Source organism: Ornithorhynchus anatinus, chromosome 1, assembly GCF_004115215.2.
Source record: "Ornithorhynchus anatinus isolate Pmale09 chromosome 1, mOrnAna1.pri.v4, whole genome shotgun sequence".
NCBI classification, from domain to species: domain Eukaryota; kingdom Metazoa; phylum Chordata; class Mammalia; order Monotremata; family Ornithorhynchidae; genus Ornithorhynchus; species Ornithorhynchus anatinus.
In genome coordinates this window covers 14,418,746-14,432,031 of record NC_041728.1, presented here as the reverse complement: position 1 = coordinate 14,432,031, position 13,286 = coordinate 14,418,746, and the positions used below count along the sequence as shown (strand labels likewise).

The 13,286-nt window shown below is 42.3% G+C and overlaps 1 protein-coding gene across 1 annotated transcript in view; it reads left to right on the top strand.

Moving 5' to 3' along the window:
• Positions 1-13,286, top strand: part of ADGRV1 (adhesion G protein-coupled receptor V1) — a 453,964-nt gene that overhangs the window by 134,493 nt on the left and 306,185 nt on the right. The window contains exons 57-65 of the mRNA XM_039911197.1: positions 1,420-1,602; positions 1,785-1,964; positions 5,363-5,527; positions 7,771-7,885; positions 9,003-9,126; positions 9,871-10,009; positions 10,247-10,432; positions 10,920-11,152; positions 12,239-12,387. Coding sequence (XP_039767131.1) covers positions 1,420-1,602; positions 1,785-1,964; positions 5,363-5,527; positions 7,771-7,885; positions 9,003-9,126; positions 9,871-10,009; positions 10,247-10,432; positions 10,920-11,152; positions 12,239-12,387 — 1,474 coding nt within the window. The remainder of the gene's footprint in view (positions 1-1,419; positions 1,603-1,784; positions 1,965-5,362; positions 5,528-7,770; positions 7,886-9,002; positions 9,127-9,870; positions 10,010-10,246; positions 10,433-10,919; positions 11,153-12,238; positions 12,388-13,286) is intronic.

The following is a 13,286-nucleotide window of genomic DNA, read 5'->3' as shown; positions in this document are numbered from 1 at the left end:
AACTGATGCTCCGACTAGGTCTGGGTCCTGGGGCCTTATTTTCAGAGGGACACACAAAAGGAAATTTTTGAGCAGTTGGAGGGAAAAAATCCAATTAAACACACAGAAATATAGCTTCACTATGGAAGTATATTTTTAAGCTGTCATAACACTATAAAGAAAAAGACAGAGAAAAGGGGAAGAAGAGGAAATGAAGGAGAAGAAAGAGGAAGAAAGGAAAAATGGGGAGAGGACCTAGAGGGAACAAACCTCATCCATTCAATCGTATTTATTGAGCTCTTAATGTGTGCATAGCACTTTTCTAAGCACTTGGGAGAGCGCAATATAACTACAGATACATTCCCTGCTTCCTGGTTGTTTTGGAAGTGAGGGTGAGTGCCGGAGTTGCAAAGCTGTGTGTTTGCACCTTAAACAGACTTACTACAAGCTTTCTTTAGGTATAACCTTTGCATTCCTAATCAAAACTTTGCTTCCGGTCCTCCAGATATTTAGCTGGAGGGGAAAGGCCTGTTTGGAGCAAGGTCCCAAAACTGCCTAGGGGTTAGGGGAGGAGACCTGGGGCTTGGAGGGAATGGGATAGCTCAGTGAAAAGAGCACAGGCCTGGGAGTTAAAGGACCTGGGGATTCTAAACCCCATCCTACCACTTGCCTGCTGAGTGTCCTTGAACACATCACTTAACTTCTCTGTGCTTGTTTCCTCATCTGTAAAATGGGGATTCAATTCCTTCATCCTGTTTAGACTGAGAGCCCCATGTGGAACAGGGAGTGTCTGACAGTAGCTGGCACATAGCACTTGACTAATATAGCAATTATTATTAGTAGGGGAGAGAAATAACCTGCAGATGATAAGCGGATCTAAATCACTGCCCTTATTCATGTGCACAGGAAGGAGGCAACTGCTATGAATTGAATATTCCTCCCCCCACATCCTTTAAGCGGGTATCGCTGGGGAAGGGTAGTTGTGGCTTCTAGTGCACAAAAGCCATATGTGGTTCCCGAAGTCTGGAGTTTTTAAGCTTTCCCTCTGGTCTGTAAGTTCGCCCTGCTCATCTGTAAGCTCTTCTCTCTGGTCTGTAAACTTCCCCTCTTGTCTTATCTGTTGCCGACTTGTTCATCCCAAGCGCTTAGTACAGTGCTCTGCACATAGTAAGTGCTCAATAAATACTATTGATTGAATTGTCTATAAATTCCTTGAGGGCAGGAATCATGACTACATACTCTAGGGTATTATATTTTACCAAGATCTTAATACAGTATCCCCAGAGCTAGATTGTGGCTAAAAATATTGAACACCAACTGAAGGCTGTAAAATAAGAAACTTGGGGGAAGAAAAAAAATGAACCACAGTAAAACATGTCGAATGCTTGAGAGTTTGAAAGGAATTTGTGTTGATCTTTAGCCTCTCCTCTCTGCTTGCAGGATCTAAATGGAGCAGTTGCTGGCCTTGAGGTCCCTCCGCCACTGAATCTACTAAGGCTGCCGGTGGTTCGGGAGGCCGGAGCGTTCGGTACCGTGACGGTCTTCTGGGAAGCGACGCCCGCTAGTGCAGGCCTGGAAGACTTCCTCCCATCTCATGGGACCCTTGTCTTCGAGGATGGACAAGTATGCTGTTGATGAAACATGGGAAATTTGGGGTGGTTAAGTCAATAAATTACTTCAGTTTATTCCCATGGCTCAGGGTGCCTTTAAGAGCTTGGTATGTGTAAGTTTCCTGGAACTTGGTGAAAAGCATACGGTAGATTGAGCTTACTGTTGTGTGTCTCTTTATGTTTTAATTGATCTAGGCCACTGCAATGATAGAAATCACAATAATCGATGATGAAGAGGTTGAATATTTGGAGACGTTTAACGTTACCTTAATGGGAGTGACTGGAGGTGCTCGACTCGGAGATGACATTGTGGTGACTGTGATTATCCCATCTAATGACTCCCCAGGTGGAGTATTTGGATTTAAAGAACAGACCGTAAGTTTGCCGTAATTAGGAACTTTCTCCTCAAGAAATAATAATAATAATGACCGGATATAAGCACTTACTATGTGCTAGGCACTTTACTAAGCGTTAGAGTGGATAGAAGCAAACTGGTTGGACACAGTCCTTGTCCCACGTGGTGCTCACAGCCTCAATCCCTATTTTCTAGATGAGTTCACTGGGGCATGGAGAAGTACAGTGATTTACCTAAAGTCACACAGCAGACAAGTGGTGAAGCCGGAATTAGAACCCATGACTTGACTCCCAGGCCCGTGCTCTATCCACTACACCGTGCTGCTTCTCAAGTGACCTTTTTGGTTTCAGTTCTCTTTGGCAATCTAATGGTGTTTTTTCCCTCTGCCACTCTATTTCTTCCTTTCCTTCCTCCTTTCCAGCTCTGTTATATACTTAAAGCTTACTGTGTGCCAGGTACAGTCCTAAGTGCTGGGGTAGTTATCAGATAATCAGTCCCTGTCCCATGTGGGGCTCAAGTCTTAATCCCCATTTTTACAGTTGAGGTAAGTGAGGCACAGAGAAGTTAAATAACTTGCCCAAGATCACACAGCAGATAAGCAAGCAGAGTCAGGATAAGAATCTAAGTCTTTCTGACTCCGTATCCACTAGGCCACAGTGCTTTCTTGTGATACCTTCATTTCTTTTCTCTCTAAATGACTTCCCATTAACTTCCCTTGACATTAGTGGAGGCAGAATAGTTTCAAGTACTGCTAAACCACTATCCAAGAGCTTCCCTCCCTGAATCTCCCAGTTCCAGCCTTCAGAACCTATATAATGGACCCTCTCCCGCTCTTCCTTCCTCCCTTTTTCCCTTCCTTCCTCACCCCACTCAAGACAGTGTTGGTGTCTTTTCTGGGGAAAGAAAGATCACTCCACTCACTCCTTCAACGCTCTACTTTTGCTACCTAAATTTTCTCCTGTTTCCCAGCTATCTCCCAAGAGGAACTCTTCCTCCTGCATTATCAGTAACTCACCCCTCTCTATGCCCCTGACCCTGTCTGGCTTATCAGAGAGCATCCCCTGGCCAGGCGTCCCTGAAACAGTGCCACGCAATAGCCAGGGCCCCAATCAATGCCAGCACATAGGCACATATATATGTGCACGCTCACACACACACACACACACATGCAGAGTCTACCCGTTGTCATGTTGTCATGCCCAGTGTCCCTTTGACCCAGGGGCGTGCCCTGCTGTCTGACTAGGTACCCATTCAGGATCTAGCATTGGTACCCAGGGCTGGCATCCCGGGCCTCTCTCCTGAGGGGTTGGGTCTTGCTGGGAAATCCTCTCTGGGGAATGCTTGGATCATCAGCTCTCGTGTGGCACCCCACACCCATTAGATCCTGCTTCTCATGGCCTTAGGCACTCTTCTCTACCGTGTTTCCCAAAGTGTTGGCAGTAGATGGGATGGGAACATTGTTTTGAGATATTCCTTGACATTCATGGGCTTGAAAAAGGGCAGTCAGCTCCCCCAAACTCACATCTGCCCCCACAGTAATTAATGCAATGGGCCTCCATAGTGGATGCTCAATCAATGCCACTACTACTAGCACCACCTATTTTTTGGCCATGAACAGGTGCTGAAGCAGAGAGATCCGCTCTTAGATCCGGAGGCCCAATGCCCAGGAACCTGGCCCATCAGCTCAGTGCTCCTTTTAGGGTCCTCTCTTCACCCAAGCCTCCAGAACTAGACTGTAAGCTGCTTGTGAGCAGGGTATGTGTCTACCAACTCTGTTCAATTGTAATCTCTCAGACACTTAGTACTGTGCACATAGTAAGCACTCAAAAAGACCATTTTGATTGATTGTGTTTGGGAGAGTATAATAGAACAGAGTTGGTAGACACGCTCCCTGCCTACAATGAGCTTACAGTCTAGAGGGGACCAGTGGCAATCCCAGTTTTTCTCAAGTGGCCTTCCCTGATTGCCCTGAGGGGTTTTATGAGAGTAAACAAGGTCACTTTGGGTCAGACCAGTGGCGTCTCCAACCCAGTGTTCTCTCTCTGAAAGTGGCAATGGGATGCTTGGAGAAGCAGAGCTAACTGCCCTCCTGGACTTCCATTTTCTTCAATAGGCATGGACCACCTCTCAGTAAAATGTCAACTTTCCTCCTCTACCTACTAATTTTTCCCTGGTAACCCCTATTATGAGCCGCTGGTCTAAAATACAAACCTCTCTAGAAGCGGTCGGTGGATTTTGCTGCCGAGTTTTTTGAGTCAGCCAATTCTATAAGCTTCCACCCACTTGCTGAAGAATTGTTCAACTTTTGTTTTAAATCTTTCACCCTCTAGCTTCAGTGGGTGTCCCCTTGTCATGCTGCCGTGGAGTTTTGGTGACCAACAATTCTGGGTTTGTCTTGTCCATACCCATCGTGATTTTAGACTTTCATCTGTGCCCCTTTCATGGGAGCAGGAAAGGGCAGGTGACACTGTGTCCCATTTGAAAGATCCAGAGAAGGAAGTCCAGAGAGAAGCATTGTGGCCTAGCGGAGTGAGCATGGGATTGGGAATCTGAATGATCTGGGTTGTAATTCCACCTCTGCTAATTGCTTGCTGTGTGACCTTGAGCAAGTCACTTAATGTCTCTGTTCCTCAGTTTTCTCAACTGTAAAATAGAGATTAAATACCTGTCCTCCCTCCTACTTGGACTGTGAGTCCCATGCGGGACAGGAACTCTGTCTGACCTAATTAATATGCACCTACCCCAGCTCTTAGAACAGTGTTGAACATGTAGGAAGAACTTAACAAATACCATAAAAGAAAAAATAGCCAGGTTTCTCCCTCCCTGACTGCTGGCTGATGTTTGGTGAGAAAAATATCTGTAGCTTGTCGGTCTGGGGCCAGGCCGGGAAGCAAGGTCGGCTCTTTTGTGTGGGATCTTGCAGTCAGACTGATATACAGAAGTTGAATTGTGATGAAGTGATCCACAGGCTCAGCAGGAATTTTTTGTTTTATCCCAAAGGTCAAGTCCAGATAAAACACTCAGTCAACCCTAAAGCCTGTTGCAGTGCAGTGAAACAGCCCTGAAGGAAAATGACAAATATTTTTCAAACATTCTGATATAGAATTAGTTTAAAATGGTATATCTTCCAAAAGGATACATGCTGTTGGTATTAGAGCTCAGGGAATGTCTGTTTATTGTTATATTGTACTCTCCCAAGCATTTAGTACAGAGCTCTGCACACAGTAAACGCTCAGTTAAATGCAATTGAATGACTGTCAATAACCTCTATCTTAGCCCCTTAGGCAATAAAAACCTAAATCGTCTCCTAAAATTGAACACATCCATAGTTAGGGAATGCAGAGGTCAGTGTAATTAGCAAAAAAAGACATTTTGCTTTTGTGCCTTGTTTCTCTCACTGCTTGTTCTCCTGCACTAGGTGACGGTCCATGAGGCCCAGTTCCCAGGTGACCCAGCTGCACTTGTGACATTAACAGTCATTCGAAGTCCTGGAGGAACTGGAGTAGTCCAGCTCGAATGGACTCTGGAGGAGGGCGCCAAAGATGACCTCAGTCCTCTGACTGGAACCCTTCACTTTGATGAGGTACAGGCAGAAAGAATCGGGCCTTCCCCTCGTTAATTTTGGGATATTTCACTTTCTTCAGGAGTAGTGACCAGAATAGAAAGTAGCATGCCAGGATTCTGTAGGACACAGTCTCGACATTCAAAGGGGGAAAGTTAATTATAACAATATTGATAATGATGGTGTTTATTAAACACTGACTACATGCCAAGCCCTGGGGTAGATACAAGATAAAGTCAGTCATAGTTCCTGTCCCACGTGGGGTTCAGACCAAAAGGGAGGGAGAACAGGTATTTAATCCCATTTTTTACAGATGAGAAAACTTTGGCACAGAAAATGTAAATGACTTCCCAGAGTCACACAACAGGTGAGTGAGGAAGTCAGGACCAGAACCCAGATCTCTTGATTTCCAAGCACATATTCTTTCTACGAGGCTAACTACTTACCCATAATAGCACATCAAGATGAAATCACAAACATATGGTCCTGGGGCACAGTTCACAGTCACCTTTGAAACACTGATCACTGCATCATACCATCACTGGACAGGATGTATGAGGAGAATGGATGTCTCAAACAGATGGTATATAGTGAACTAAAATCAGGAGGCCATGAACAGAACATAAATGAAATGGTTTAAGGCCCCGAAAGGTGAAATCTCACATGGTATGGCAGAGCTGTGGGCAGTAAGAGACAGTTGGCAGCAAGATGGAATGAAATCCCCTTCTAGACTGTAAACTCGTGGTGGGCAGGGAATATGGCTGTTTACTGTTATATTGTATTCTCCCCAGCACTTAATACAGTGCTCTGCACACAGTAAGCACTCAATAAATACAATTGATTGACTGACTGTAGAACTTCTCTTAGTAATAGATGTTTAAAGAAAACTACCCCACCCAAAGATTGAAATGAGAATGGTGCCAGACACTATGGCTGGTACAGGCAACCTTGCATGTTGGGGAAATGTTTTCAGACACCTGTACACTTGATATAGAGAGAATGGTTGGACATACATGAGGGTTCATCCTGGTAGACTGGAACCACCTGTAGCTTCGTGTGTAGAGCACTGTACTGAACACTTGGGAAAATACAATATGATAGAGTTGGCAGACACAATCCCTGCCCACAAGGGACTTACAATCTACAAGATGTAGAGGGCTATTTTTAAGTAAAAATGTCTTTAGAGGAAGTTTCAGGAGCAGTAGTATTACTCAGCAGTTAAGGCTATTGAGCAGTTAAGTTATTGTTGGATTCTCTTTACATAACTTTGCCAGATCATCCCATAGACTTTATAGTTTAAATGGTGCTCTACATATAGTAAGTGTTTAATCGATCAGTTTTTGGAAGTCTGAAGCCAGCCACTGCTTATCCCTTAAGATTTTGCCATGGAATGAATTGAAGTTTCTTCTGTTTATTGAAACTCTTAGCTCCCAGGGCAGGAATCATACTTTACTAACTGCAGTATATTCTCCCATGTGCTTGGCATGGTGCTCAGCACAGAGAAGTCCTCAAGAAGCATGATTGATTGATTAATGACTCAGTAGCCAAAAAATGTGGGTTCCTTCAGACACTCCCAATTCCTTGAGTGTTCTGAGTGACCAGAGAGTTTACCAAGCCTTAAAGAGGTGGAATGCTTTCAAAAGGGTGAAACATGAGGACTGAAGCCCTCAAAGAGTATGGCTAAGCTTTCTTGGTTATATTAGCCTCCCCTACCATGTGCATTTTTCCCATTGGAGGGATTTATACGTAGAGATCATTTTTGCTTTAGATCCATGCAGGATTCAAGCAAAAAAAATAACCTTATTCTCATCAGTGAGACCGCAATATTATCAGATGAGAAAATTTATCAGACAGACCGCAGCTCTCTCCACGTTCAAATCCCGCCTCCTCTAGCAAGTCTTCCCCGATTAATCTCCCAGTACTCTGAGCCATATCATCCCTTCAGAAATCTCTAACACCAGTGAACATATTTACACCCTCCTCAGGACTCGTGGATTTATGTCTGCTCATTTTATTTATTTGGAGAGTGTTACAAGTATTTTGCCGTGGCCGTTATTGTAAACTCCTTGTGTGCACTTCCTCATTCTGTACTTCCCAGGCCCTGAGTATATACTGTACTGCACTAAGTGGGTGCTCAGTAAATGCTATTTAATATATAAATTAGATAAGTAAATATCAATAAATATCAATAGTATCAATAATTGATACTTCTTCTGAGAACGGAAAAATCTTTTCCAGTACAATTTTTTTAAATCTCTATGCAGACTGAATCCCAGAAGACCATTGTGCTTTATGCCCTTGCGGATGCTGTGGTGGAGAGGGATGAGAGCTTCATCATTCAGTTGGCGTCTCTCGGGGCTGAAATATCTCCAGTATATGGTAAAAACAAAAGCCAAAGCAACACAGACTTTGGCATTAAACTCTGGACCAGTGGATATATAAATGGATATATGTCTGTCTCTCCTCTTCTAGACTGTGAACCCATTGTGGTCAGGAATTGTCTCTCTCTGTTGCTGAATTGTATTTTCCAAGCTTTTAGTACAGTGTTCTGCACACAGTAAGTGCTCAGTAAATATGAATGAATGAATGGTTGGGGAGTTAGGAAGTAAGATGGTAGAGAGTCTTGTTCTTTGAACGTATTAAAAAAAGTGTCAACATTTCTTGTTTGGCTAAACTAAAAGCTGTTTTTTTAGCTTCTTTTACCATACTGAGCTTTATCGTTCCAGTGCCTGCCTCTCCCAGAGTAAATCAAGCACTTTTTGTACAGTGCTCTGCACACAGTAAAAGCTCGATAAATACAACTGAATGAATGGAGAGCCGCAGTTGTTATTTCAGACCCTTTTTTGTAGGTGACTCATGCAGGAATTTACCATGCAGTTTGATGCCATGTGAAAGACTTAATGCACTACCAAGAAGCAGTCATAATTTAGGCTCTGGGAAGCACTTGTTCTTCCATAAAATTGTATGTAGAGAAGTCATGCCATAAAATGCATGTTAGGGCAATAATAATAATGACAATAATAATTATTGTGTTCAAGTGCCCAGCACTGTACTAAGCACTGGGGTAGATCTAAGCTAAGCAGGTTGGACACGTGCTTGGAGTTGGGTCCTAGACTTCTGGAGCATGGAAGGCTCTTCCTGTTCCCTGAGAGGGACCAGCAGGGTTGGAGTTAAAACTGAGCACTGACACACCATGAAGATCAGTTTCAGATTTTGGATCATGGGTTCTGAAGTGGGATTCATAGTTCATGGTTCTAAAAGTATTGGTCTTGACTGATTGATTGAAATGTAGGGCAATACTGAATATTTGGTTTATTCCAGGAAGATTTGTGTTCAAAAAGTAAATTTCCAGTGAAAAATTCACTGAAAAAGCATTATCCTGCAACTAGATATTCAAATAGTTTTTTTTAAAACTTTAAGGTCTTCTTGCAGGACACCGTTCAGTTCCTTTTGGCTCATGCAGTAATGTCAAGGTTCTTTTTGATTCTGTTCCTAGGAAAAGCAACAATTACCATCCTGGGAGAGAGAGGTGCAGCAGGAGAAGTTTGGATAGCACCATCATCCAGCCATGTTCTCATCGGGGAACCTTCAGCTAAATATAATGGAACTGCCCTAATCAGGTAAGCACTTCCCAGTCGTCTTTGCTAACACGATGACAATCGCTAGATGGTAAACTCTTTGAGAGCGGCAATCACGTCCACCTACACTATTGTTATATTCTCCTAAACACTTGGTATTTTTCCCTGCACACAGTCCACCTACTATATTTTATATTCTCCCAAGAACTTAGTATGGTTCCCTGAGCACAGAAAGAACTCTGTAAATACAGTGATTGCATGATAGAAAATGAAGCCACATGACCTAGTGGATAGAGCATGGGCCTGGGAGTCAGAAGGACCTGACTGCTAATTCTGGCTCTGCCACTTCTTCTTTGTGACCTTGGGAATGTCACTTCACTTCTCTGGGCCTCAGTTCCCTCATCTGTAAAATAGGTATTAAGACTATGAATCTCATGTGGGCCTGGGACTGTGTGCAACTTGATTAACTTGTAATCTACCCCAGAATTTAGTAGAGTGCCTGGCTCATAGTAAGTGCTCAACAGCTACCATAAAAAAATAGCGGGAAGGGTTTGGTTAGGCAAAAACCTAGAGATTCTGGCTACTAATTAATGTTTCTATTCTCAAATGCTCTCCAAAATCATGAATGGCGGGCTCAGAAACTCTTAATTGTTCCCCAGTTCCACAACTACGGAGCACCCACCGGAGCGTGAAGGTGGCTGGTGCACAGTATATAAAAGGAAAGATTAAAAGCTTCAGAAAACCTCCAACAAGAATGTTGTTTTAACGTATACATTTTCCCTACAGTTTGGAGCGTGGGCTCAGGAGTCTTGGTGAAGTCACAGTGTATTGGAAAATAACACCCCCTCACGAGGCAGAGTTTGCGAAGACGTCAGGAATGTTGATAATGCGAGATGGAGAGGCTACAGCTACTGTAACAATTCAGGTACTAAAGTGCTTTCCTTGCCCTGAGATGAGTGGTGTTGGTGATATGCAATTTGGGCAGAGTCCTGTAAATTATAATCCTGCTCAATTGCAAGCTCCTTGAGGGCAGGGTTTGTGTATGATCGTTTTACTGTACTCTCGTAAGCCCTTAGTACAGTCCACAGTAAGCACTCAATAAATATTTTTGATTAATTGATTCAGCTTCCTTTTTTTCCTGTGTTCTGGTGTTCTTCCATAGGCCTTGGATGATGACTTACCTGAGGAAAGGCACTTGTATCAATTTCAGCTCACTGGGATCAGTGAGGGAGGAGTCCTGAATGAATCTAGCAAAACAGCCTGGATCACAATGGCCGCTAGCGATTTCCCCTATGGCCAGTTTGGCTTTTCATACGATCTGCTCCAGACCTCAGAAGTAGAACAAATGGTAGAGTATTAAATAGTAACCTTGTGGATGAAGACAATATAAGAAACAGTTTGGAAACTAAGTTGCTGTTTTTCCTTCCTAAATGTGTTCCAGCGTATTTACCCTAAGCTAGTTATGATGTGTAATTGATTAAGGATTTTCTCAGAGTAGTATGTGTGGTGGGAGCTTCCAAGCGCTTAGAACAGTGCTTGGCACATAGTAAGCGCTTAACAAATACCAAAACTATTATTCTTATTAATAATAATAAAAACTGCATTTATGCTGAATTTTTCAGTTGGTGTGTTTGGTGAATTTTTCAGTTGGTGTGTTTGTTTCAAGATAGTGTATCCAATTTTCAGCTGCAGTATTTGGTTTCATCTTAAAATTCACTTTTATTTCAGCCAGTTGTTTTAATTTAGCTCAAGTAACTAATGACAGCGTCATAGTGAAAAATTGTTCTGCAGAGGAAACGTCAACATAAAAGATCAGAAATATGTTTCTCCCACAGGTTAACGTCACTGTAGTCCGATCTGGTGGATATTTTGGCCAAGTGAAACTCTGGTATCAAACCACAAGTGGGACGGCAGAGGCAGGGTTGGATTTTACTCCTGCATTTGGGGAACTTCTGTTTGAGCCAAAGGAGGAAACAAAAATAATACACATCGAAATCCTTGATGATGAGCTTCCCGAGGGCCCCGAAGAATTCTCTCTAGCAATTACAAAAGTGGAACTCCAGGGAAGGTGAGGGGATGTTGAGACATCCACAGAAATGGTGCAGAGAGGTGAATGTCTTCTAACTGAACTGAGACTTCTCTCATGCCCTCCTGGTTTGGAGTGAGGTCTCAGAGCCTTAGCATAAGGGGGCTAGGATTAGAATTTATGTTGGTAACTCTTTTTCAGAAAAAATGTTAGGGATAGCTGAATTGCTCAGTGTTTTCTTTCTGCTCTGTACACAAACTGACAGTTGTTTCGGGTAAGAGGTATGCGAATAAGATGCCAGGAGGATCTGGCACAGAACTTGATCATAAAAGTTCCAGGGATGGCGCCTGTAGTAAAAGCCACTGGAAAGCCTGTGTTAGCCCAGACATCAGGTGAAATTTTATGGAAAGGGAGAGGACCAGTGATTGACCAAGATAATTAATACAAGTTCACAGGTCACCTGGGATCAGAATGGTTGCACAGGAATCAAAAATATGATTGAATGAATGAATCACAATACAATATACAATTTTTGGAAAAACAAGATAAAATGGGGGCCCCAGTGTGTGCTGGAAGTGCTATAACCAATGTTTTTATGATGTGAATAAGGAATAATAATCTCGAAATGAAATGACCGTGGGTCATTCCCTCAATAAGCAATTTTTTTAAAAGCCTGAAAATTAGTATGTGGAGACTAAAAGCATGGAGTGTTAAGTGGATCACAAATTGCTAATCCAGGGATGACCATAATGAATAACTAATAATTGGGAAAAATTTGCTCATGAACTAGAGTATTATGGTTTTTATTTGTCAATTCATAAATTTTCAGAATTTCCTGTTGTTTTTTTAACTCAGTTTGCTGGTAGACTAAATGGCAAATGTTCTCTTGTCCAGAAAGAATGAGTCTCAGTAACAGAAAAATTGATTCAACAGAGGCAGCGCTGTCAATATGGGGCTGCAAAATTTTTATTGAAATGTTCATCTCTGAATTATCTTTGAATCCCAAATATTCATGGGAGTGGTTGAGAGGATTAAAATGCCCAATAGGTAGCAATGAATTAGAAAGTTCATTAACTCATTCTGAGATGTGTGTAATATTTTAATATTGTTTCTTTATGGCTTTGCCAGTGGGTACGATTTTGCTATTAGAGAAAATGGACTTCAAGTGGATCAACCTCCTGAGATAGGAAACATTTCCACCATTCGGATCATAATAATGAAAAATGACAATGCAGAGGGTATCATTGAATTTGATACAAAGTATTCCTCTATTGAAGGTAGGCGGCTCTACCAACTACTAAAATTTAACAGAGTCCATAGAAGTTGTTCAAGGTGCAAAAGTAGATTACAGTATTTTACTATTGAATTACTGTACTTTTAGCTTTTTGTTTTTTCTTTGGTTTGTAGTGCATACGTGGCATAGCTTTTTTTAAATTAAAGAATTAAGTTTGAATAATCAGTGTAGTATCAAGAGTACGGGTTTGGGAGTCAGAGGACGTGGATTCTAATCCCGGCTCCGTTTTGTCTGCTGTGTGTCTTGGGTCAAGTAACTTAACTTCTCTGTGCCTCAGGTACCTCTTTTGTAAAATGGGGATTAAAAACTGTGAGCCCTATATGGGACAATCTTTTTCTACCCCAGAGCTTAGAGCATTGCTTGGCACATAGTAAGTGCTTAACAAGTACCATTATTATCATTATTACCATTGTTCAAGTGTTTTTGGTTAGGATAGACAATAGTTGATATTCTTTTCCGGTGCTTGAATGATAGGTTTTGCATATTTCATTTAGTTAATAAAACATTTCTCTAAATCCTGTTTTCCTGTATTGAAAGAAGAAATGGGCCTGAGTTTTTGGATTAGTGGGTGCAAACAGAGGGGGAAAAAAACAAAAAATGTCAATTATCTTGATAAAGGAATTAAGAGTATGCTAATAAAATTATCTCTTTGGTATCCTTTAATCTCTTTTGGGCAACCTGAAGGCCAATACTAATAGCCTTACATTGCTGATAACATCTCCCTTTAATACACAAGTTCCCTGTCCTACTTCTAGTTGGTTGTATTCGCATCACTGGCTTTTCCTCATTTCCATCATCTCCCACCTGTTCTCCCCTATCCACTCTTCTCCGCCTATCTTCCTCCCTACTGGTTCCCCAGTGTCTTATTCCCAGCTACCCCAT